Source organism: Capsicum annuum, unplaced genomic scaffold, assembly GCF_002878395.1.
Source record: "Capsicum annuum cultivar UCD-10X-F1 unplaced genomic scaffold, UCD10Xv1.1 ctg1490, whole genome shotgun sequence".
NCBI lineage: Eukaryota > Viridiplantae > Streptophyta > Magnoliopsida > Solanales > Solanaceae > Capsicum > Capsicum annuum.
The window spans coordinates 2,439,039-2,462,046 of NW_025820315.1; the positions used below are offsets into that span (position 1 = coordinate 2,439,039).

General features: G+C 36.2%; 2 protein-coding genes across 3 annotated transcripts in view; one reads left to right on the plus strand and one right to left on the minus strand.

Annotated features, from left to right (window-relative positions):
- LOC107875889 overlaps positions 1-165 on the plus strand; it is a gene marked incomplete in the record, with an annotated part of 5,895 nt that extends 5,730 nt beyond the window's left edge. The window contains 1 exon segment of the mRNA XM_047402146.1: positions 1-165.
- A 2,453-nt stretch (positions 166-2,618) lies between these two features.
- On the minus strand, positions 2,619-21,552 carry LOC107875896 (serrate RNA effector molecule). Of its 2 annotated transcripts, none has more exons than XM_016722783.2 (12): positions 20,920-21,552; positions 15,545-15,657; positions 15,011-15,068; positions 14,177-14,251; positions 13,915-13,989; positions 13,792-13,839; positions 13,567-13,635; positions 12,679-13,479; positions 12,549-12,597; positions 5,755-6,029; positions 5,453-5,632; positions 2,619-3,164 (listed from the first exon to the last, which is right to left on the minus strand). In XM_016722783.2, the coding sequence occupies exons 1-12, from the start codon at positions 21,381-21,383 to the stop codon at positions 3,104-3,106; spliced, it is 2,268 nt and encodes a 755-aa protein (XP_016578269.2). In that variant the 5' UTR covers positions 21,384-21,552; the 3' UTR covers positions 2,619-3,103. The 2 variants fall into 2 exon arrangements, with proteins under 2 accessions (XP_016578269.2, XP_016578277.2); XM_016722791.2 differs by having other exon boundaries at positions 15,557-15,657; positions 20,920-21,534.
- Between the last annotated feature and the right edge of the window lie 1,456 nt (positions 21,553-23,008).

Sequence of the window (23,008 nt, forward strand, 5' to 3'; positions counted from 1 at the left end):
CCAGAATTTCGTTATTTGCAATAATTTTGTATACAGAGGAAATATATATAAAATGTGAGATTTATTGAACTTGTGTTGTCCAATTTCTTCTCGACTTGGGAGACAATTACCCTTTTTGTTTTTTGTTTCCCACGAATTTGTTTATGAGCATTGAGTTTTGTTTCTTTTTTCTTCTCTACTTTAAGACTACTATTACAACAATAACATATCATGGTTTCGTAAAAGGGTTCGGAGAGGGTAGTATGTGCATATCTTACTCTATCTTTGTGGTCAGGAGACTACCATAGTACCATGGCATTGTGTAACTCCTATAGAAAATTTAATTTGCCTATGTTATGCTCACTTCGTTTTTTCTTCAAAAAAGTGATAGCTAAAAAGGCATAATACATAAACAGATATTGAAATTTGGCCTCGGCTAGTAAGTGAGAAATTCGATTTTGAGTGTGCACATCTATACACCTCAATTTGATTTCAACCGGTAATTACACACTTCAACTCGTTCCCATTGTACTTTTGTGGACACGCAATGCTGACATGGCACATAAATTTTTGAGGTGTCTAGATGATCATTTTGTAAAATGGAGTATTCAACTGACACAAGGGAGACGAGTTGAGGTGTGTAAATGTGCATACACAAAGTTAGAGTGCTACTTATCGAGTCAAATATGAGTGTTTATTCATGTATTATACCTAAAAAAAGAGTATGAAAAGGAAAAGAGATCCAGTGCTGTACATTAGAAGACCAATTTGTTTCTGCCTTTATTCATCTTTTCTTATAAAAGTGATCAATTAAGAGCAATATAAGATCAACTAAATATTTTCACTTAATGAAATAAAAAATGCTTAATCCAATATGAACTAGTTGTGCCTAATATTGAAACTAAGAAGTGGAAAAAATGTTTAGTTTTATTTTGTTACAAATTTTATGTACGTTTCTAGTTCAGCTACATTAAAAGTAGAAATTGACAGGTAGTTTTTTCATGAAATATCCAACCTTTGATTTCGTTTTCTTTTGGCAGTGTTAAAGAGAATCTCGACGTAATGGTAAGAGTTGTCATAATTTTGAGTTGTATAAACAGTCTTTCCGAAAAATGCATGTAGCATCTAACCTACACACTACTGCGTAAGCACCCGCTATTTGCACCCACGATTTAAAAATTCTTTGCATATTTATATTTGGCCCTTCCAATTGAATGTTATGCCCACTACAAGTCTAATAATAAATTAAATCGGTTAAAACCCTATTAACCCAATTAAAGGAATACCCTCGCTACTTTCTATGAGACCAAGACATGGACCAAAACGGTGCCAGGAGGGCAACTATTTCAACTCAATGAACCAAAAGAACCCTCCATTTCATCCGCTTGCTAATAACTTTTAATAAATTAATAAAAGATAAATTACACAAATTTCATATTTAAGAGACTATATTTTCTAATATCCCTTACTTTTTAAAATTTACATGAAATTTTATTTTTTAATTTTACTCTTGATATATATCAAGAAAACCCTCACATCCTATTTTTACTCCACCATTAACTCATTCAAGATTTTCTTCCCTAAAATATCTCTCTAATTATCAGCAATTAAATCATCTTCCTTCCTGATTTTACCTCTTCCATTAATGCTTAAATCATCTTCCTTCCTAATTTTTTCCCCTCCGTTAATGCATGCAACTTTTTTTCCCTCTCCTAAAATCTCTCCCATTTTTTTTAAAAAAATCTATTGATACATATATAAATTTATTTAGTTATTCATACATGTTTATTCTTGTAATGATGATTCATATGAATGATAAATATGATATTATTATATGGGTATTATGGTGATTCATACGATAGATATATTTTGTATGATTTTTAACAGGTGATACATATGATATTAATGGGTGATACATATTGTATTATCGTGATTCATATGATAGATACAATTATTTATTTCAATTATTGAGTGATTCATACGTTATTAATGAAAGGTAATAGTGTAGTCAGTGTAGGAAACAAAAGGAATAATATTTTTTTAAAAAGGACTAAAAGCAGAATTGAAACATATATAAATTAAATCTAAAAAAAGCAGACTAAAATTAAAGATGAAAAAGGAGAAAAAAGACCAAAAAAAATATATCTTTCATAATTAATGAGGAAAAAGAGAAACATAATTAAAAAACCTAAATTAAATCTAAAAAAAGGAAAAAAATTAGATATCTTTCCTTAAATAAAAGAATACAATGAATAAACGAGAATCTATTATTTTCTTAAATAAATATCTTGTTAATTTCAAATGTATCACTTTTTTATATGTATTACCATTTCAAAAAACCGAAATAAAATATAATTAACAAAATAATCAAAATTTTATGTAATATCACTTAAAAATTCAGAATTTATATAAATTACCCTTTAATAAATATAGTACATATTTAGGGGGTTTGTCAGCCGCTGGGCCCAGTTACATAGCTAATTTTGGAATAATCTGAGTTATGGCTTTGGGTAGGATAGCCTTCTGGTAGATGCTACTCTTCTTGCATCGTTTGTCCATTTTGAACTCATAGGCAGATAATAACAAAAGAATTCCCTAGCCAGAATAAAACACAATCACTATGTCCAAGAACATTATGGTATCAGAAATCTCAAGTCTCACAAATTTCATTCAATTTTAAGTTATGCAAAGTCGCAACAACAAAACAAACTGACAACTCTAATCCATAAATTAATTTTTACAGCAACATATCTTTTAGCCATTCGTGTCGCTCCCATTTCAAGGTCTTATTAGCGCACACCTAAAATTTTGCTACAACAAGTGGGGGGAGGAGAGAAAAAAATTGGGAATTCTACAAGCTTAAATGCTCATGCAGAATCTGGAAATACAGCAAGCAGGACCTGCTTGCACAAAGGAAATCTCATAACTGCTAGCGCCCCGCCACAATCCCTCTTCAACTAAAAGACCAACTATGCATGTCAACACAGTTGGTCCCATCTATCCTCGTAACTTCCAAGACAATCAAGTATCCGCTCTTTTTCTTTGACGCCAACAAGGTTGCATGTTGCATCAATGCAGGTTGCCGCTACTCACTTGAAGAAATACAACATTTGCCATGTCTACTCTACAAACTCCTGTAATCTATTACAGTAACTTCATCTTCAGGCGCATCAAGATCTTGATAGCTGCAAAATTGTTGAACTGTGGGTTAGTAAAGTAAGTATGGATAGTTTTCTTTCCAAGGAAATTAAGGATACTGTTTGATCATTAGAAATTAAATCACAAATACCATGGTATGTATTCACGTAAAAGCATTTAGGTCAGTTGCATCTCCATTCAAACACAAAACTACATTTCCAGGACTTAGTCAGCGCAGATGTTCCTTGAATGAAATGAAAAATGCTACCAAGATAGAACAAAAAGGATAATCATTGGCTGCTCGGGAATGTAGCAATGCTTTTTTACAGCTCTCTTGTGCTGCCACTCTATTTCCTCCAATTCCATAAATAGATCGAAAGTTGAACATCCATATTCAGACTCCCAACATAAAACCAACAAAATGCTACAACTTGCAAATCCTTATATATCTTACTCGACTTCCAATTCAACTTCCTCAAAGATACAGACAGATACATTTTTTAAAAACTGTAGGAATAATGAAGTGTTACTACAACATGGATCGCATGACAACTGAATATGTAGCACATGACCAACAGCATTACACACTGGAAATGAAGTATACTCACTTTGAGTAGTAGTGTTTTGGAAGCGTGCAATTGCAACTCCAGAAGGAAATCAATGCTAACAGATCAAGAGGCATGAAAACAACTTCCAAGAATTTCTACAAGTTTCTCTATTTTGGCAGTTATATACACTCCTCCATCTACTTAGGAGGGAAAAAAGTTTTCTTGACTCTGAATCTTGCCTTGAGAACGTAAACAGAAAAGTTGTAACTTTACACAAACTGGACCTGACTTTTCTTTTTTTGTCTTTTTCTCAATGTGGAACCCACGATCAAAATTGCACTTCAACCTAGTCTTCAGACATGCACAAACCAGCATGCGCAGATTTATCTTGGACATGGCCCGTCATGACTAGTAAATCACAAGAATTGCTTGTTCAAAGCAGTGCATGAACGAAGCTATAGCTCCAAATCGTATTGTAAGTGTCATGGTTCCTTCTCTTTTTTTTCTGAATCGAGTAAAGTATAATTTTACTGAAAAGGAAAGCTCCCATATACAAGAGGTGTACCACAAAATGGAGAATATACAGAAACATCTGATTCTCTAGGAAGACACGATTTCTGTACTCATAGGAACGTAATATTTTCCCATTATCAATAAAATTACACTTTACTTGATCCAAAAAAAAATATATATATCAGCAGAAGCTAATTAGCTTCAAAAGTCTCTAATTTCTTTCCTTCCATACTACCCCCATAAGTGCTAATCGTCCATGCAACAACATGTCATGCCAGCATCTTCAGTTTCGTCCCCTAAAGGACCACTTACATAATGCATCCCTTCGCAATACCCCGCAATGTCCATTGTATCTCAAATTTTGACTTTATATATTTTAAAAGTACATACATAAATTTAAAAGCAAATAATGTACAAAAAAATCATTTAAATAACATACGTAAATAACCCTATACCAAATCAACAAATTCTAGAGTATAATACAAACCCATGTCAAATAAGGTACAATCAAAGACCAAGATGAAAATTTACACAGAAAATGTTATGGTTAGTAACAGACATTAATAGGCGTGATACATGCAAAAGATGGTCTCGATGAGTAAGGGATAGACAGCAAGAAATGTTAAACAATGCATGGGTTGTTTCCACCATATAGATGTATAAGCCGCACAATACTTTCATGATTGTCTCAGAATTATTATGTTTATAGCCCACAGGACAGACACCATTTGATCCCAAAAGAACAAGGGAGGATCAACTCAGAAAACATCAAAAAGAGGAATCACACCCACCTCAAAATTTATAAAGGTTAATCAATATGCAGATTCGGGATCAGCGCTAGGTCAACACACACCTCCCAAAACGCTGCCACTTTCCAGGGGTCATTTATAAACTGATCCGAGCCCTTACTCGCACAACCTAAAACTCAGCCCTTCCATTTCCTAGTATTATTTTTTTAGGCATCTACACACCAAGCAAGATAGAGCAAAGCCTACACTACAGTCTTCATCACATCAAACCCATCCAAAGAGCCATTCACTAAAATCAGCTATTTTACTGACATACTTTACAAGTCGTCAATATGGTATACCAACACTTCGAGAAACCAGTCTCCTCTCACCCAAGAGAAACAATTTCCCGCAAGCAGTACAAACACTGTGCCAAATTCACAGTTGACCACATTTTACTGATTTTAGGGAGATAGGACATTTGAATGATGGTAACTATTAGTTTCACCTTTAACCAATCTGAAAACACTACTAGGCACAAAATACCTTCGCAAACGACGAGGATCCTGTCGAAACCCAGGAGGTAAAGCAATCATCGGGGCTGCCCCACTCATTGCAGGCCCAGACCTCCCATTTCTACCGCCTTCAAAAGGAGTAGGGCCTCCTTGTTCTCGCATCATTCGCATTGCAACTTCAGGAGGCGCAGGAACAAAAGGCCCAAGAGGACTGCAATTGCAGTAAAAATGAAAAAAAAAATTAAAAGTAAAAAAACAAAGTGATATACTAGTCATGGCTAAGACCTAGTTTAGCAAATTTAATTAGTCACGGGAAGAATCATTTTCAATTACCCAGCACCAGGAACAGGCATCAATACTGGAGGAGGAATATCTGAAGAGAAAGAAGCAACTGGAATCCCTTGTCCACCAAAAGTATCAAACATTTCTTCATCAGGATTTCCCCCACTGACACCATCATTATTGGACTGAAAATCCCCAGATTGTGGATTGTCAGACATATCAAACCTTTCACCACCATTAGCACGTCCATCACGATCTCTATGGATCCCTCTGTCATCTTTCAGTCGGCCATCTAGCCCAGGTCGGCGCCTCAGTGGCTTCTCTCTCTGCATACAATCCACATGCTGTTAAAATCACCACTGACTGAAAGTTTTAGTAAAAGGACTGTGATTACTATATGAGATCAAAATGTTCTCCTATTCAATTAAATTACAGATAAGACTATGCTAGCTCCTTCAGGACAATGTGCCGATATCCCATAAGCAAGAGTACAAAAAAGATAAAACAGCATTGAAGCACAGATGACAAAAAATGGAATTAGCCCCCAACATGAGTAACAACAAGAAAATTCCAGCTGGTGCGAATTCATCACAGCAATGAAGATGTCAGAGACCCAAAACTACTCAGTTTAGACTGATTATGTTAAACATCATTAAATGCCATCACATGTGAAGGCAACGTGTAGGTTAAAACATACCTCCACCAGCAACGATTTTCTTACAGGCCAAACGCATGAATATTTTCGCATCCACTCATACATTCTTATAACACAAGGAAAAACAAACAGAATAGTTCACCATTGATAAAACTTTCTACACTCCATCCCAAAAGAAAAATGTAACTACTTTTTCTTATAACTTTCTGTCAAAAAGAACACCATTTTACTATGAGTGCATACTGTATTATTTTATTTTATTTTTTTGAAACCGTGGGGGTGCATTAGGTATTGAGGAAAATACTTTCTTGAAAAATATTTAGCTTCTTGTGTTCAGTACAACAACATACACAGTGTAATCCCACAAATGGGGTCCAGGGATGGTAGGATGTACGTAGACCTTACACCTTTACCTTTGCACAGCAGATGGGTTTTTTCCGATAGACCCTCAGCTCAATAGAAATGCACGGGAAAGAACAAAAAAAGAGACAACAAAATGGCAATGTAAAATAGACCCTCAGCTCAATAGAAATGCACGGGAAAGAACGAAAAAAGAGACAACAAAATGGCAATGTAAAGAAATGGAGGACTTTATTTAGTGAACCCGTGATCGCCCTCTGATCAATCAGAATAAGGTAAATCATGAAGCAAAACAAAGTGTAGCCACATATATAATAACACGGGAGAAAAAGAAACTAAGCGACACCTAAATCAAACCACCAAAAGTACGACAATACTCGATTACTTACTAACCTTTTACCCTAATCCTAGACCTACATACCTTCCTGTCTAAGCTTGCATCCTCGGTTGGCTGAAGTTTATCCAAGTCATGTTTAATCACCTACCTAGTTCTTCTTTGGCCTACCTCTACCTCTTCCAACTCCTACTACAACCAATCTCTCACACCTCCTCACTAGCACATCCCAGTACCTCCATTACAGAGGCCACTCTAACCTTGTCATGTATAACTTAATTCTTAATTCTTGATCATCTCTCTTCTAGTATGCCCCCCACACATCCATCTGAGCATCCTCATCTCCACTACTTCAATTTTTTTAACGTGAGCATTCTTGACCGACTAGCACTCTAACCCACACAATAATGTTGGTCTAACAACCACTCTATAGAACTTACCTCTTAAGACTTGGCGACACATTTTTATTGCACAGTACCCAGAGGCGAGCCTTCGTTTCACCCACCCCACTCCAATAGTGTGTCACGTCATCGTTAATCACCTCGTCTCTTTGAATAATGGACCCAAGTAGAATTTCTCTCTTGGGTATGACAGGTGCATCTATCTTCACTTACATGCACGCCTCATGTGTGACATCTTTGAACTTGCACTCCATGTGAGAGTCTTAATCATGCTTAACCTAAAAACTTTCGATTCCATGACCTCTCCAAATTTGTAACCTATCATTAACTCCATCGCGTGTCTCGTCAACCTATATTATGTCATCTACGAATAACATCCACCACGGCGCCTCAATTTGGATATGTCGTGTCAATTCGTCCATCACTAAGACAAAAAGAAATGAGCTAAGAGTTGATCCCCGGTACAACACTATCCAATCAGGAAGCGTTTTGAGCCACCTTCCACTATCCTAGCCCTAATATAAGCCACAGATACACCTCTAGGCTCCAAACATCTCCAAAGGACCTCCCTAGAGACTTTATCATATGCCTCCCAAAAGAACCTGTATAAAATCTAGACAAACAATATGGGAGGTAGGTGTGAGGAAGGGGTAAAGATAAGAGTGTTAGAGGGAGCGAACAATGAGGAGTGCCACTCATGGTAATTGGAAAACATTTTCTGGATAAATATTTACCATCATACCAAACACACAATATTTAGAAGCTATTTAACCTGAACTTTCTAGTTTACACTTAAGGACAAGCATTTATATCTATAAATATGTGATGACACATTCAAGACCACAAGCTTCAAAAGTCCTTTAGCCACACAAATGTTATGCACATCTAAATAAGTTTCAAAATTACTCTGTTTTCCCTTAAACTCTGGACCTAGTCAAACGACATAATTGTTGTTGCTTGAGCAAGAGTTTATAGAGAACTTAAAATTGCAATAAAGTTGTTAACTGAGAAAGACCGGAAGATCATGCAAAGTGTGGAAATTCTAACTCTTAACATGCTCATTCGACTTCCTTTTCATTTGATAGCATGTCATACAAAGAAATGGAGGGAGAATGAGGTACTAATGCACACTTGTCCAAACCACCATGGCGATCAATATATGCGTTAAAGATCGGAAAATGCATTGTTTCTAGCTTCGACAAGGAAAAATCACCCTATGCCATTCTCTTCTCCACTTAAATACTAGATGTGGTTCAACTCATGAGATGTGCCAAACACACGTTTCGTGGTGTACTACCTTTACCATGGAACCAAAGCCCCGGGGACAATAACAAGTACATGTTTCTAACCTGCTTGACACACTATATTAGAAATTCAACTACAGTTCCATGCTCTTTTCCGCCACAAGTTAATAGAGAGCCGACGATGTTGAAAAGCTTCGATACAACTTACGGAACGTGTAAAATTTACTACTTCCCCAGCCTACCAATTCTGTAACTAAATTCTAGAAGACACAATCAGCTGCAACTTACAATATTCGCAATATCAGAATGACTATCATGTAGAAAGATGCTTGAATCATTAGCTACGCCTAAACAGGTCACGGCACGTGTTCCGGTCTAAAGTTCTTTATCATTTTTTACAAATTCAAAGGAGTTGTTTCGCTACTCATGTTATTAAAACAGCCAAATACCTAGAGCGCATTAAACTTGAGGGGTTTGGTAAGAAAGCCACTCAAACTTAGTTAGTACACTTGAACTTGGGCTAAGTGTCTCTGATATGCATCTCAAGGTTACATGAAAAATTGCATGTTTTACCGGTACAGGTGAGCGCTTGATGGCTTAAATTATGATTTTTTTTTCCTTTCCTTTTACTCAATTTTTTTAATGTATGTAGTTGATGTTTCTCATAGTTTTTGCTTACTCCTTCACTAATGTCTTCAAATCTTTTCATTCACTATTATCTTCCTGTATAACTATTAAAACCATTTTTTCACGTACTTGGGTTTACTAATATTTCAGCAAAAAAAAAATAATTTTACAAATGAAAATTCAAAAAATAGATCTTTTGAACTTTCCAAAGCACACTGTAAGGGGTTGTTTGGTAGAGTGCATTAGGAAAAATAATGCATACATTAACTTTGTGCATTACTAGCACCTTGTTTGGTACACTTTTTCAACCTATGTATAACTAATGCTCGCACTAGTTATACACTCTATTTGGTATTAAGGTGTGTATAACTAATGCCTCAAAATGGTATTAGTAATGTGATGGGTTCTAATGCATGCATTAGCATGGTTAAAGGCACAATTGCTCCTCAAAACTATTTCCACATCCTTACCAGCATACTTTTTTTTTGGGTGGAACATACCACCCTACTTGTAGAGAGTATTTGTAAACAAATACTTTATTAAAAAAATTATGCAATACATGTTATTTTTAATTACACCACACAACATAACTAATGCAACCATACTTAGCACTATTCTTATACACCCACAAAACGACCCTTGAAAATCAAGCATTATACCCACCAAGTGGATATTTTAAATATCAAATCTTGTAAAAAAAAAAAAGTGGGGAAGAAGTTTGACGGTGGTGTCCAATCCACTGAAATTAATGGGAGCCTATATTGCTCGGACTCAGTGGTTATGCCGTCGAACCCGTCCCGACGCGACACTTGAGCAGATGTCGGCGCAGAATTCGTATCCGATTCGGTCAAACAAATATGGAGACGTTGACCAACATCAAGAAAGTTGGCTTCGTTGTCGAAAGGGAGAGACCGGCGACTGGAATTCTTGTCGTAGTCGTCGGAAGGGGGAAAATCGGTGATTGTAATTGTTGTTGTCGGAGGAAAGGATATCGTCGTCAGAATTTTAATGTTTCCTTGGGAAGAAAGCTTCGATGGGGAAGAAAGAGAAAATGGTAGAATGCTAAGATCTGTCGATTGTCAATGTTGATTGTTGAAATAGTTGTATTTTTTAATAATAATATTTTTTAAAAATAAATTATATTAAAAAAGTAACCTACTTCATCTAGATCAATCGACTATTTGATTTCCCAAATACTACTCCTAATTGAAAAGAATTTACTTTTTTTCATATAAAAAAAGAGAAAATACTCTATTACCACCTTAAACTATACGCGAAAAGGCTAAGACACACCCGAACTTTAGGAGGGTCAACGTAGGCACACGTGTGTGCCACGCATGTGTCACATAGGCACTAAGGTTGTCAAAAATACGATTTTAATAAGTCTAGGGAGTAATAGGATCCTCCTAAAATTCGGGTGTGTCTCAGCTTTTTCGCGTATAGTTCAAGGTGGTAATAGAGCATTTTCCCTAAAAAAAAACCACTCCTAATTTAAAAAGGAACTAAAAAAAGTTACCTTAAAAGTGAGAAAAGAAAAGAATATTTTTTTAGGAATAAAGTTTCCTTGACACATAGGAAAAAATAAATTGGACTAGTTGTTTGAATAGGGGAAAAACCCAAAATTGTCTTTACAACTCTATATTTATAATATTTGGCTTTTTTTAGCCGAATCCCCACACCCGCGTCCATAATTAGATTTGCACCTCCAAATCTTAAAATATAAATTTTGACGAATCCGCACCCATCTCGGATACCCGCACCCGAGTCCATGCAACTTAGATGGGAGCGTTGATTTATTTCTAGGGGGAGAATATGGAAAAGTGGGGGGGGGGGGGGGGGGGGGGGGGGGGGGTTGAGGGGAAAGGAACAGAGTAAATTAGTGGCTGAAAGTTTTTCTTTTCCCTTGTCCATTCTTCAACTGTTTTTTCTTTTTCCTTGTTATATTTCTTCTACTTTTTAGCTTTTCAATATATTTTTAGTTATATTTGTTAATTTCTTTTTTGAATTTACATGTATCCTACAATGATTGGATCAATTAACATATCACAAGCAAGTATATTTCACACACTTTGACCTTCTATATACAAGTGTTTAAAAGAGTCTGGTAACCAATTAACTTTGAGTCGCTATCCTACAAAACATGTCAAGTTTAAGAGGCTTTCTAGGTATTTGGCCCTATTGAAAATAATCGTGCTATCAAATTATAAGTTTAATAATCAATTACTTGTTGCCATTTTGATTTCTCCAATAATAAAAAAACTAATAATAGCCTATGCAAGTACCTTCATAAGAGCACGTAAATGAAAACAATAACTTTACGTTATTATTGGAAATTTAATCACCTCTTGTTGTCACTTAAATTTTTTCTTCTAGTTATGTTTTATGGTTAAAAAAAATCAAATTATAAGAATGCCTTGAAAGTTTGTTTCGTGTTTAAATGCAACATCATTACTCTTTTTCTAAGAACCAAGAAATCTCCAAGGTCATTGGTGCAAAGGTTAGAAAAACTACATGAATAATGATTTCTCCCCTCTATCCTAACTATTCATTTACCTTGTTTTTAAAGTTATTTTTATTTTGTTCTTTATTTGAGCTAATTAACAATCTTAATAATGAGTCATTAAGCTCTTCATTATATTACACTAATTATTTTATTTAATAAAATGACAGACAATCAAACAACCTACTGCACCTCAATCCCAAACTGGTTGAAATCTGTTATATAAATTCTCCATATTATTTCCTCTATTTGTAACAAACATATCACTAGTTACAAGAAATATGCATCAAATTTAAATAAAATAGATGTTAAGGTTATAAAGGGATTACACTGGGTATGTTGTTGTTGTTGTTGTAGATGCTTAGGTTATTACCATCTATCATTTTTAATACCAATAACCAAACATCAAACACTAACAGCACTACAAAGAACTAGCAGTCATTATTCACATACCGAAATCCTCTATTACAGTCCATGTATACCACAAAATTAATGACAAAATCTTCCAGCTTGTTTTTCTAGATTCTTCAAAGACCAAAGAAGAAGAAAAACAGAAAAGTTCACAAGTCATAATAGCTGGACACTACAGCATTACTTATTCACCATTACAAAGAGTATGAGAAGAAGCTTGGAGTAGAGAATAAAAGAGGTTTAAACATTTGTAGCGCAATAAGAAACTCATAGAAATGTTATTTAACATAAAGAAGGAGAAATGGATACTTACAGGCACAGATGGCAGCATTACAGGAGTCGCACCAGGAGCATTTACATCACTGAGATCATTTAAAGCCTTTAGCCATGATATTAAAAGTAAGGAAGCTGGAAAACAATATACTACTGTGTACTACACTTACTTCATGTAGTTCTGGAAGTATAAATCTTCACGCACTTTAGTAGTAAGATCCACCGCCAGATCAGGGTGTTTCAACTTTAAATGTTTATGGACGAATTCAGCAGCATGGAAGAGCTTTGTACAACCCTTGGCTCCACAACCATACTTCCAGCCATACTTCTCATCCCTAATCTTACGGACATAGGGATCTAAGCCTTCGGCAGCAGCAGCATCAATTTTTTCCTTTGCAGCCATTACCTCCAAAGGATCCTGCCCCTTCAGCCTGTCTTGCCAATGTGAGTCTAGTTTTGTTTCCCACTCTGCTCCATTGCTTGTCGCATCAGAAGCCTTGCCATCCACTCTCACATGCCGAAGACCCTTAGCTTCATTTGTCTCAGTCACGCCATAATAATCCACCCCATGAATGCGCCACAGATAGGTTAGAAGCGTATCAAGTAGCTCAGTTCCCTCAAGACCTTTAACTGAAGTTAAACCCCTTATGATAATAACTGGGCCAGAGGAACCATGAGACTTATCTCTGCTTCCCCTATCATTATCAAACCGAGATAATATGTTATCCTCTATTCCCTTCTCCGAATCAAGCTTCTTCACAAGTGCTTGCGCTTGTTCAATATCAATCTGGATTCTTCTGGGATCAGAACTCACTTGGTGGGCCTTTGGAGCGGCTGAAAATAAGTCACTTTCTTTAGTGTGTCCCCTCCCATGCCGCCTCCTTTTGCCACTTTCATCTGCGTCTTCATCAGAATTTGGCTCACTTGACTGTCCTGATTTGTTTGTAGAAGCAGGTGTAACACCAGGGCCTCTATTTTATGCAAATATTTATCACTTCAGCCATCAGTACATTATTTCATCTTGCACATTCAATATATTAAGAAGAAATTGATCTTACATGTCTAACGTTCCACTCTGCAAATCAAGTAAGAAATCCTTTGCCAATTTCCTTGCAAGCTCATTCCTCCTACAGGACATCAAGACAGAAAGGGAACAGTTTAACCAAAATCACACAGACGACTGGAACGGGTAAAGGGATAAAAGCAATTAGTCCAAGTAACAAACAAAAGCATCTCCAAAGCTCTCCCTACAAAAAAATCCGTGCAATGGTATCAAAGTGTACCTTTCAATAACAGAAATTAAGTTTGTCGGGTGGTATTTGTCTTTAAACCTGCATATAAAACTTTTATTAGAGAGCTCAGCCAAATAGAGATAGCAGGGGAAGCTAGGTGAGCTGGAAATGTACCATTCTTCATCTTTATGCGCATTAAAATAAGCTCTTTTTTGTGCTTCTATGTACCCAGACTTGTATTCTTGGTACCTGCATATAAGGAGAATTAGCTTTACAGCGACACATTTACATAGATAAGAGAGAAAATGTATTAGAAACAAAAAAAAATGAAAATACAGAGGCCAACAAATTTAAGCTTAAATTTAAACACCCAATGAACAAGATATCAGCTTCATAAAAAAAAAAGAACAAGATACCATCGCGTTCCCTTTCTAACCTGCGCTCAGCTTCAGCTGGCAAGATATCATCTTCAAGCTCCTGAATAAATTGCTTATAAGACTTCAATCCCTCTCTGCAACAAATTCAAAAGAGTGCATCAACAACTCAAAGCAAATGAAAACCCCATTCTAAGTTTTTAAGAAAGACTGATGGAACAATACAAGTCCTAGGTCATTTTCATATAACAATTCAGCTGAAAGCAAGTCACAGAAAATTTGTCTGAAGTCTCATACTCGGCGTAAAAATACTATTAGTTGAATGGAGAAGGAAAAGGAAGTGCATGAAAGCTGAGCATCCGAGATTTAATGAGAGAGAGGATCACATTTACAAACTTCATTTTGCTGAAAAATGACATGCCTATGAAAAAAGTTCTTTCTTATAAGGGAAAAGGAAGGGAGGGAGGTAAGTAGGCTTTTGTTGAAGTTGTACCAAACATTCTTGCTATTTTAGTTTTCTTTGCCATCCACCTGCAAAAATAAAATACTTTTTGATTTTCGTTTATCTCAAGCCACTTTTCCCGAAAAATACAATTTTCTTGTTACATTCTTGATGCCCAAATAAAAACCAGAAGCAAGGAATTCAGTCATCATAACGTTACACGACAAAGATAACATGGGAGCAATTACTTCCACCCAAGCAATAGCATTCTCTATGCAGCTAAGCTCGTTACTTGTGCAAACTACACCTACTATAGGAAAGTATATAACTAAATTAACTAGATGGGAGTCTGTGGAAAAAAGGTTGCTCTTTTACAACCATAGAAGTTGCAAGGAGCTAAAACCGCACAATCAAAGTCATTGGAAGAGAAGTGATTTATGAGACAAACTTGTACCTTTGATTGCTCACTGGTCCAAAATTATCTGCAAATCCTCCTCGGCCAGGGCCCCAGTCTAGCAAAAAATAAATATGGGTCAAAACTTCAGCACGAGAAACATCAAACGCCAGAGGAAGCTTGCAACAAATAATTTGACCATGAATATAGTACTAGACTGGAAAATAAGAATGGAAAACTGAAGTTGAATCAGTCAGACTGCACCTAACAGAGTATCAAAAAGGTTCAGACTTTTTGAAACTCAAAAAAGTTCAGATATAAACATTTCTTCTCCCTCAATTTTGCTGGAGACATAAGTGGATTATAGGAACCCTCTAAGACAAAAATAAAGGGCAAGACATAACTTGTTTGACTTACCAAAATTGCTAACAAAGAATCCCATACAGCAATTAGCAATGAATATATATGCAGCACTCTAAAAATATATAGTACTCAAAATAATAGTTAAACATTAAATAGCATAGATACACATGTTTAACATGCCCACGGAAAGCCAATACTCCAAGAGAGTAAAATATTAATGAAACTGATCACCTCGATAGCCACCTGATGAACGGCCTGCAAATCGTCCATGATGTCTCTCATCGGGATACCCAGGTCTACCCCCCATCTCACGCTCATACCCGCCTTGACGATCATAACCATATCTATAATATCAAAAGGTTTTCAAAAGCACCATAATAAGAACACTTGCAAGATAATTTTACAACAGAAAAGATCAAAACTGTAATGCGAGAAAGTTCATAAGTTCCTCAGGTATGAAGAATTAGAACTAGGCTAAAGAATGAATCAGAAAGAGCATGAACAAAAAAAAATCACTAATACTTCTGCTTCGGAAAACTAGAAAAGGGTAAAAATAAATATGAGACAAACACAAGCAGGTCCGCAGGAATCAATAATTTCTCTTTTATATTTTTTTTCTTATTTTAACAAATAAATGATTGACCACGCTTTTATCTGTTCTTGATTTCTTTGTGTTATACTTTATTGATGACTCTTCCATTGCACAAAATTGACATGGCAGTATTCACCATGTGCAACTCAGAAGGTCAATACAACTATACAAGATTGGACATGTTAGCCAGAATAGATAGGTTCAACAATGATGAGGACCTACCTCCTAAGAGTTCAGTAAACAAGAACATTTTGAAAGAATGCTACAAGCAGATGTGTACTTAACCAGGTTAGTCACCTCTGACCATGGAAGTTGATATGGAAAACTAAATTGCACACGAAGGTTATATGCTTCAATTGTATTGCTCCAAATGAAATATGTTTAACACAAGACAGCCTCATAGAAGAGGCTTCCAGTGGCCACTGCCTGTCGAATAATTTTACTGAATTTTTTGTTTGAATTGGGTCATGCCACATCATATGAGAGAGGCATATACAAATTGGAGTTTATGCAAAGCTGATAAGGCCATCAAGAAAATCTAGTTGATAATCATTATTTATTTTGATAACTATGGTGTCCGGGCCAGCTTGCCGCACCTCGACTAATTCCACGGAATACCTGCCACCTCCCACCTCCCACCTCCCACCTCCCACCTCCCACCTCCCACCAGGTGCCAGGTGCCAGGTGCCAGGTGCCAGGTGCCAGGTGCCAGGTGCCAGGTAACTCTGTCCACCAAGGCTAGAACAGATGGGAAGAAATCACCTAGTGTTTGTCTCGGTTGGGAATTGAATCTGAGACCTCATGGTTCTCAACCCAACTTCATTGTACCACTAGGCCACACCCTTGGGTGCGAAAATTTAGTTGATAATTACTGCAGTTATTTTTGGTATTCATAGAATGGAAGGAGCCTAAGATGTTTTTATGAACTCTCAACTCCAAATAACTCTCTCAAGGTTAAATGCTGCTTAACCCTTTATTCTGGATTAAGTTAACACCCGTAACTAGCACTTACCAGATTTTGGACTTTGTAAGCTCCCTAGCTATAGATTGACACATGGTAAAGGGGGCTGACAAATTCCTTTTTAATGTACTTTTTTATTTCAATTTTTGTAACTATGCATCTTGTTAGCTTCCTAATGAAATACCATTACTTCATCAAGAAAAAATTATCATGCGTGGGAAGCAAGAACTCAAAACAAAGAGTCGGTTAAAAAAATGATAAATAACAGTTCCTCGTTTTCATAATTGAGTTTCTCAACATATGAGGAAACTTGCACCAACATATCAAAGGCTGCTGATAGATCCGACATACTCCCTAATCTCTAATCTAATGTGGAGAAGCCTAAGAAAGTGAAAGGTTTTAGCTTCAGAAGAAAAACTGGTTTACATCAGAACAAGCAGAATGTTGTTGACCATTTCACCTAGGAAAAGGTTATAAAGCGATTCCAAGATTGTTCTGCCAACTGGTGTGTATTCAGCAAATGATATGCATAGTTCCCAGATTCTACAGAAGTGAAATAACAGCTTCGTATGTTCCCATTTTCCTTATCAGGTGGTCAGAGTGACTATTCCTAAGCTGTAAAATCAAGCCACTTTCTTGAAAGCTGTAGAGACCCAAATCTTTATCCGTTTTCCGTTTGATCCTCCTAAATAATAATAAACTGGAGGAATCGCCTACCAACCATAAAATTCTTTTATTCCCAACAGTTGATCTGTCATCACTGATCTTGAGCTCATAGGGTTTCCGAAGCAATTGAGTATTGCCTATGTTTTCTAAAACTTAGATTCGAGCAAATAACATTTAGCACTACAAATTACTTAACCCAGGTCGTCTTATTGCTCGCCAGAGAAAGCAGCATTTTTTCTACCGACACAATGCTTGTTAGATGACAACGTGTTCATCAATGCAAGTATGAGTTTTTTTGGATAAACGTGGTGTCCGGGCCAGCTTTTGCGCACCTCGACTAATTCCATGGGATACTTGCCACCTAAAATATTAAGAACTTAAAAATTCAAGAAGTCCATCATCCCAAAGGCATGGATGGTACTCCTTCATGCAATTATGCAGATAGTTGGGTCATCCTAAAAACTTATAAAGCTGTATCAGGGCTCCATATTAACTGGTGAAAAGAAGCTTGTTCCAAGTTAATACAGTGCAGAAAATGCAGGTTTTGGCTACCATTCTTGGATGTCAAACAGAAATTCTCCCCCCAGTGTACTTGGACATGCCTTAAGGGGCAAAACAAAAAGCAGATTCTACTCGGCACGGTGTAGTAGTAGATTTGATAACTGGAAGAGATAACACCTCCCTCTTGGAGGCGCCACATCCTTGGATGCTTGACTTGTTGTTTCTGTTATTTTCTGTCCTTCACTATATCCAAATGAATTTTGAGTAGGTCTCTTGAAACTTATGTAGATTTGACTTTTGGTCTACGACATCCATTTTTAACACCTTCATCATATTGCCACACTTATACCCATGTTTTTGGAGGTCCAAGAGTATGGACAACCCATCTCTGACGATTTTCCTCATTTAATTCATTTTTTGTGCTACTTGTGCTTTCTGCCGGAAATGGTCATTCTTAATTTTTATTTAATATTGTATGACCACATCCATCATTCTTAAATTTTGTTTAACAATGTACGACCACATCTATCTAAACATCTACATTTTTATAGCACTCGTTTTGTGGATGATATACTGGGCCTTAGAAGCTCTACAACCATTCCATTGGTTAAGTTTGTTAAGCGCTTTTCAAGAAGTAAAACGTGTTTACCACCAAATTTCGTAAGCCAAGGATCCCCGTGGGTGAAACCTACTAAAAATGCAAAGTTCTAATTTCACTAAACTAACCTTCCATTGTCTCCATACTGATCATCATTTAGTTATTGCTATTTCTCTTATCGATAATCCAATAGTCAATCATAATGATTCAGTTACTGCTAATATAATACACCAAAAATCCCAGCTGAATACAAGAAAAGCTGTGTTGCTTGGACTCGCCTAACATGTTGTCACACCTGTATTGGATCCTCCAAAAACTAACTACTTTTAGAGGATCCAACGAACAATATTTTTGAAGAGTCCAAGCAACACAAAAAAAAAAAAGTTACAGTTTTTACATACTTGGTGTTCATCCAGCGTCCAAAATACAAACTATCAAATCTAAGACATATGAGAATAAGAGATGGTTGTTTGCCATCGAAGGAAGTACAAAGAAATAATTAAAGTGATATCAACTATGACTCAAGGAAGACTATTGATCATATGCAGAAGTAAGACAAAGTTGGTAACAACGGGAGGAGGCAGCCCATGTACAAATGTGGCAGGACTTATGGCATTCTCAATTGTTATAAAAATGACCATGTTATGTGAATCCATAAATATTAGAGTCCAACCATGCACTTTTTGGAATTAAGAGACCTATTCTCAAATTGAAGCAAGTTCTTGGTGATACTGATAAGTGATCTATGTTAGCAGTATCATTTTCTTTTGATGTTTGGTGTACAAAACTCACTGGTGGGTGCTAGACTGCTAGCACTTAGCAGTATTAACATCTTTATCATCCAATTTCACGTTTACATAATATATACATAATGTTAGCACCTTATCATGCATGCTAGAGCACACAAACAGAAATTAATCCGTCCTTAACATGTAATTGACCTTGAACTAAACAAAAGGCCAGTCGTTCCTCAAACAAAGAGCACATTACTGAGTATTTGAATTTTGAATGAAACAGATGCAGAGAGCGGAATGGATGCATAGGATTGATATAACCAACTTATCTACTTTGTTATTAAGGAGTAGTCAATGTTATTGTTTGACCAACAGAAATATGAACATTACATGACATACCAAAACAGGAACCTCACAGAAGCTACTCTTTTCAACCTAATATATCTCTTCTAATAATACTAAACCCTTGAAAAGCACAACCTTTGTCAGAACCTAAACATTTTCATTGCAATTTCTTACCGAAAATGGACAATGCCCTGGAAAGCATACAATATCCCTCCAAATCCCAGCTAAAATATACTAATCTGACACACTGATAAACCAACAAGTGCTATGTTGCACATTAATTTAAGTTCGTTCTTACTACTTCCTTTTGTAAACCCAAAACACTGTTATTTATTCAGCTTGAAACAAGGTGAATCATGGTTCTACACCGATACCATTCTCCACTTATTTATTTATGTAATCCTACTGCTTAACTACAACAAGATACCTAGTGTAATGGGTCTCTAGGGAGGATAGTGTGTAATCAGACCTTAGACCTTACTTCTACCTCGGAGAGATAGAGAAGCTACAACAATAAAATACAAGACGTATATTGCTGTTGTATCTACTTAATTGGGGTAATCCATGAAAATTCCGACTAGTTGGTTAATCCATAAAAAATGGGCAATTCCCTGGAAAGTATACTGTACACTCCAACTCCCACAGCTGAAATATACCAATCAAACACACTGATGAACCAACAAGTTCTATGTTTCACATCATTTTAGTAAGTTCTTACTACTTTCTTCCTTTTGTAAACCCATAAAAACTGTTATTTTTCAGCTAGAAACAACGTGAAGCTCTGCGCCTATACCATTCTCCACTTATTTATTTAGTTAATCCTACTGCTTAGCTACAACAACATACCCAGTCTGGTCCCACAAGTGGGGTCTTGGGAGGGTAGAGTATAATCAGACCTTAGATCTACCTCGTAAAGATAGAGAAGCTACAACAATAATATATGAGACGTATATCGTTGTTGTAGCTACTTAATTGGGGTTATCCATACAATTCCTACTCAGACTGATTATTGAAGTTTTTTTATAATAATCACGGTGCACTGGCCAACTTTTGCACCTCGACTAAATCCAAGGGATACTTGTCACCTCCCACCAGCAACAGGTACCAGATAAGTTTGTCCACTTCGGCTAATTATTACTGAAGGTTTATAAGAGGATTTACAAGCATATGCAAAGAATATGGAAAAAAACAGAAAACATTATGATTTACCTTCGATTACCATGCCCGAAACCACCTCTAGGGCTACCACGGCGGTCATCATAATCATCTCTACGCGAGCGTTTATACGGTGGAAATGGAGGCGAACGGCGATGAGGAGGAGAATATCCACCACCACCGCGGCGGTCTCGATGATACGGATGTAAAGGAGGAGGAGGACTATGACTAGGCCGACCACGCTTGTTGTACTCACGGTCACGAATATGCGGAGGATGAGGAGGAGGAGAACGATTACGATCGTAGTAATCCCCGCGACCACCACGGCGATCAAAATCCCTGTCATCTCTCCGTTCCCGTGAATCCCTTTCACGTCCGCCGCGTCGAGGAGGCGGAGGAGGTGGTGGAGAAGATGCCGGTAGTGGTTCTTCGACGGACTTGGTTAGATTTTCTTTGCTTCGTTCACGGTCACGGCGGCGTTCTAAGCTTTCCGCCGGAACGTCCATTACTTCGGCCATTGGCGGCGGTGGCGCGGCGGCGGATTGGGGGAATCGGAAAGAGAAACCCTAGTTCAGAGTGATAGGACTGTATTTGTAGTTTGTAGATGTGGAAATTATGAGTGAGAAATGGAGAATTTGAGATTGGTGAGGGGTGGAAAGTAAATTTTGGATTTTGGTGTCTTAGGAGATAGAAGGTTTCTGTTTTCCCCTACAAGTATTCTTTAATTACTTAACTTCCCACATAAAAATGAGCTTTGGACTTTTACCCCCCTTGTTTCCCTATTATGACAACAAAAGAAATCTTCCTGGCTCGTTTAGTTGGAAAACAAGTTATTCCAAATAATTATTTTGTTATTTTAATTATAAAATGAATTTATCTTAAAATTAATTTTGAGATTAATTACTTTTATTCCTCGTATCAAATGAGCCTTTAGTATATTTTCACAAGTGGAACTCTAGCTATGAAGGTAATTCGAAATGTTGTGGCTAAATACATATACAATCCTTTAAAGTTGTTAACTTTTATAATTTAAATAGCTCAGTTGAATTTTTTTTCTTTTTAACACTCAGACTACAGTTAAAGTATCTATTAGGCACATGAAACTCAATCCTTAAAAAAGCTATGTGTATGAAGTTCAAACATGATTACGTAAAAATGTAACAAATGGAAAAAAAGTTACATCAATTCTTTTACTAATGGAAAAAAGTTACATCAATTATTTTTTTAAAAAAAATTGTCATTTACTAATCTTTCACTTTAGACCCATCTCCTCCCCTTCTATCCTTCACCACATTCGCCCTCCTACCTCCTTAATTGTTCAACCATGAATATTGTATCAATCATCACAAATTATTGAAAACAAGAAAATCAATTCCTAAGTTGCTATCTGAGTGTTACATTCGTAAAATACTTTATCTGAAAGTTAAAACTATAGTAGAGAAATTCAAGTTTAAACAATTGATGAGCACATGAGGTTGATGGATTTAATGGAGCTTCAAGAAGTATTTATTGTTAGCTTATCTAGAAGTTTACTCATATTTCAATAATTACTATAGCTACTCTCTGTCACAACAACGAACAAAGAAAAAATATTATTTAAAAGTAACGGTAGTTTTCACAAAAAACGAAGATGACTTAACTATTGTAAATCATATAGAATGCATAAGCTAAGTAATTTATTATTAACTCATTGAAATATCAACAATTTAAAGCCAGTCTTACCACTAACAAAGAACTATCCTATGAGTTTTATGACCATTTTTTTGTTTTGTTTTTTGAATTTTTTGAAACGGGAAAAATGAACGGTACATTGAACTTTTTGTCATGAAAAGTAAAACTTTGAGAAATAAAAAATCATTGGAGAGGAAATTCAGAGTCGAGAAAATGGTACATGTGTGCATCATAGGGTGCATGTATTGATGGTTTGTGTATTTTTGATAATTTATTCAAATTAAAGTGATAGAGGAAAAGTGATAGGTCAATAGTCATAAAAGACAAAAGGAGTAAGAAAGAAAAAAAAAGTAACATTAGATTTATACCTATACGCTTTCAATAAGAGTTGCTTCTTGTGTCATATGTCAGCATGGGGGCTTAATAGGCAGACTTTGACTATAGTTTGAGTGTCCAATAGGAAACAATCTCA